Here is a 3671-nt window from a genome sequence, read left to right as displayed (position 1 = left end):
CAAGCTAAAAAAGAGTATATATTTTCTAAACTTAATCCATTAATTAATATATTAGAGAATCGAAACTATATTGTGATATAATATTCTTATTGTTGCAACTTAAAAGATCTCAAATCTTCAAAATATATTATTCCTTGAATATTCCTAATACTAAAGTATTTCTATATTTTTTAAATAATTATAATTTGTCTTTGACCATAACTATATAAATATCCGATCAAACACACTCTTTTTCTGCCAAGCGAAATCTCAATAATCTACCGTGATAAACACTCATGGGTTCCATAATCAATATCAGCAATGTGAGTGATATTAAGCCTTACAAACCTGAATGGAGGGTCGAGGTCAAAGTTCTTCATAAGTGAGTTTCTTTCAGTCTCCAGTATGGTGCTTCTATTGAGATGGTTTTATCTGACAAAAATGTAACCTTTCTGTTAAACTTATACGTTTATTTTCGATAATACTTCTATTAATTTCAACTTTGGAAATGTTTCAGGGTGTAAAAATCCATGCCAGCTGCAGACAATCTCTGATGCCAAAACTTGAGACTCTATTTCGTTTTGGTGAATGGATAGTTGTTACTAACTTTGCATTAGTTACAGCTTTTGGTTTATACAGGACGACCAGCCACGTCTACAAGATGGTTTTCAGAAATGAGACTACAATAACTGATTCAAGTCTACACTGTGACAACATGTTCCTAGATCTCTATGATTTTGAGAACATGTTAAACGGTTCCCATGACACAAGATTTCTTATTGGTAACTTATTACTTTTTCCCATCGTGTAAATTTATTATTATATGTTTTCAGATTTTTTTTTTTAATTACAATTGTTTTTGCATATCAGATGTTATGGGTGAAGTCTTAGATCTTGGTGTGCTTAAAAATGTTCAAAATGCAAGAACCGAGGTAAACAAAGTGGAGTTTACTCTTAGAGATATCAAGTAATTTTTGTTGTTCAGAAGATTTATAACGAAGTAAATATGTTTTTATTTATTTCAATAGCTAATCTGGTTTATTTTCTGATATTATTACAGGGATAATCGTATCCATTGTTGCATTATGGGAAGATCAGCTCATATTTTGGCCGATGATGCCCATAAACTAAACAATGGAGATATCTGTTTAATCAGATTTGCTAAACTTCAAAACCTAGATGGTATTTTCTTGACATTTGTTGTATCTAAATTTTTATATTATGTTGTATTTAAACATATTTTTATTTGTTTTACAGGAAAAATTCAAGTATCAAATGCTTTTGATTGCTCATTGGTTTTAATAAACCCATCTATAGAGGAAGCACGAGCACTGAATAGAAGGTACTTAAATGTAAATTACACAATAGCTATGTTTTTACATAGATTTTAATATCATTCTATTAATATAAATCTATAAGGTTTAATGGTGATGAAAACTCTGGTGTTAAAAAAATTATTCACCAAGCTGCAAGTGACAAGATTGAAATACAGAATAAGCGCCACAAATGGTCTCAATCTCCATTCAATACCATTCATGAGATGATACGAACAGCTAAGGTTTATTTTTAGTTATTATAACAACGTTGTTACTTTATTGGATCATTATCATAATATCCCTTTAATGTTTTCAGGGTGAACACTGCAGAGTCATTTGTACTATTTATGCTATTGATACAATGAGTGGATGGTACTATTTTTCTTGTGTGGTGTGCAACAATAAGGTTTCCAAATCGCGAATTGCATTTGATGAACTAGATGTGCAAAAATGGTGGTGTGAATTTTGCGAGGGTAGTGTTCTCAAGGTTTCGCCAAGGTTATATTTTTTCCATCCATATATTTATTAACATATCAATATTTATAATTTTTGATGAAACAAATAATTTATTTCGTCTTTGTATTTTCAGATTCAATTTGAATTTGCTTGTGCAAGATCTCACTGGTGAATCGAAATTCAGTCTGTTAGATTATGAAGCTACTTACATTGTAAAATCTTCTGCAGCTAAAGTCCTAAATGGTTGTTTGGATGAGGTTAGATATACTTTATCCAAATCATAACAATATTATATTTTGTTGATTATTTGCTTTCTCATTATATAAATGACTTAAACATAATGAAATGAAAGATATCTTGCCATCTGCAATCGTGGACATTGTTGGCAAAACTTATGGTTTTGGGATTTCGGTTGATGATAATAATGGTTCTCTTGGAATTCAGTTCAATGCCATAAAAGTTTGGAATCTTAATGATATAATGTGGAAGAGAATCAAGTCACTTCATCAGATGTCTACCAGTTCAAGGAAGAAGCGATGCATAATTTTAAATGAGGTTGAAAACAAAGACTTTCACGGAGATGAAGACCATAAAAGTGGCTGATGTTAAGATTATATTCTCTGGTGCTTTTAGTTCGGTGTTTTTTATTTCGGTGTTTTTTATATTTCTGTTGTTTTCTCTTTTGGCTTTTATTGTTTGAATTCAGGTTTTGCGCCCTTTGTTTTAATCTGCCTTTTTAAAATATAATAAATTATCATTTTTTATGATTGAGTTTGTTTCAGATAATAAATTATTAATTCCAAACTTTTTAATATTAGATTATAAAGAAAAATAAATACGATTATTGGAAAACTATCAGCATCCATACTCCATTTTTCCTAACTATCCACTATCAGTTCCATTCCTATTTACTTAGTAATATTCTAAATGGAATATAAAAGTCATACCTTATTTTGGCGAATATGAATTCCCATTTTCAGGCTGTACTTTATTTTCCAAGTACGATTGTTCAAATTAAGGCTATGATTATCTGTTGGACAACAGAAACATATAAAGAAAAAAAATTAATTATAACATCAATAATTTATTAGAATTATGCTTAGATAATATTTTGGGTCATAAAAGTATAATTTAACATAATGATATTTTTTTGAAATAGATATAATAAATAAGACAAATATATTGAGTAAAATCACTTATCTTCTCTCAGTTTGTATGTAGAACAAAGATTTGATCTTATTCCGTTATTAGTTCCTGTATAGTACAATATAAAAAGCAAGTTAAATATTTGATTTTGATATAAGAGGTTTGTAACTAACAGACAGAACAATATGATACATATCTATACTAAGAAGTTGATATAAACACTTATCTGTAAGTCGGTGTGGATGTATTTCCTTCCGTTTATCACAAAACTTGACAATCTGGATGCAAGTTTACAATATAAATATTTAGTGCCATGAGTAAGTAAATGCAACTTGAAATTTTGTTTACATATGATAAAAAGTAACCGAGCAAATATTTTTTGATGAACATAATATTTGAAAGTAATATTATAAACATGTAAACACTTATCTGTAACTCAGTGTGGATGTATTTCCTTCCTTAGATCACAAATCTTGACAATCTGAATACAAGTAGAGATATAAATATTTAATGGCAGGAGTAAGTTGATTAAATAGAAAATTTATTTACTTATGATACAAAGTAACCAATCAAATTTTATTTAATGAAATATTATTTGAAAGTAATATTATAAACATGAAAAATCCATTTATTTGTTAAAAATAAATAATAAAACACTTATCTTTGGTCAGTGTGGAAGTATTTCCTTCGTTTGATGACAAAGCTTAACAACCTGTATACAAATTTTCAAAATAAAATAATTAATGGCATAAGTATGAAAAATAATAATATTGA

At 28.4% G+C, this 3671-nt stretch overlaps 1 protein-coding gene across 1 annotated transcript; it reads left to right on the top strand.

The window, feature by feature from the left end:
• The first annotated feature begins 275 nt into the window (after positions 1-275).
• On the top strand, positions 276-2478 carry LOC130500060 (uncharacterized). Its single transcript, XM_056994758.1, has 9 exons — positions 276-361; positions 619-761; positions 850-946; positions 1040-1161; positions 1237-1321; positions 1399-1537; positions 1612-1793; positions 1885-2008; positions 2458-2478. Exons 1-9 carry the CDS (start codon positions 276-278, stop codon positions 2476-2478), a joined length of 999 nt encoding a protein of 332 aa, XP_056850738.1.
• Positions 2479-3671: the final 1193 nt, after the last annotated feature.

This window comes from Raphanus sativus, chromosome 9, assembly GCF_000801105.2.
Source record: "Raphanus sativus cultivar WK10039 chromosome 9, ASM80110v3, whole genome shotgun sequence".
Classification (NCBI taxonomy): Eukaryota; Viridiplantae; Streptophyta; class Magnoliopsida; order Brassicales; family Brassicaceae; genus Raphanus; species Raphanus sativus.
This window is presented reverse-complemented; position numbering and strand designations above follow the sequence as displayed.

What these genes read in the sequence shown, in the direction of transcription:
- LOC130500060 (XM_056994758.1), top strand. Translation starts at nt 276, where the DNA reads ATGGGTTCCATAATCAATATCAGCAATGTGAGTGATATTAAGCCTTAC. An exon ending in TAAACTTCAAAACCTAGATG is followed by an intron (nt 1,162 to 1,236) that starts GTATTTTCTTGA and finishes TTTGTTTTACAG; the next exon opens with GAAAAATTCAAGTATCAAAT. An exon ending in AGATGATACGAACAGCTAAG is followed by an intron (nt 1,538 to 1,611) that starts GTTTATTTTTAG and finishes TAATGTTTTCAG; the next exon opens with GGTGAACACTGCAGAGTCAT.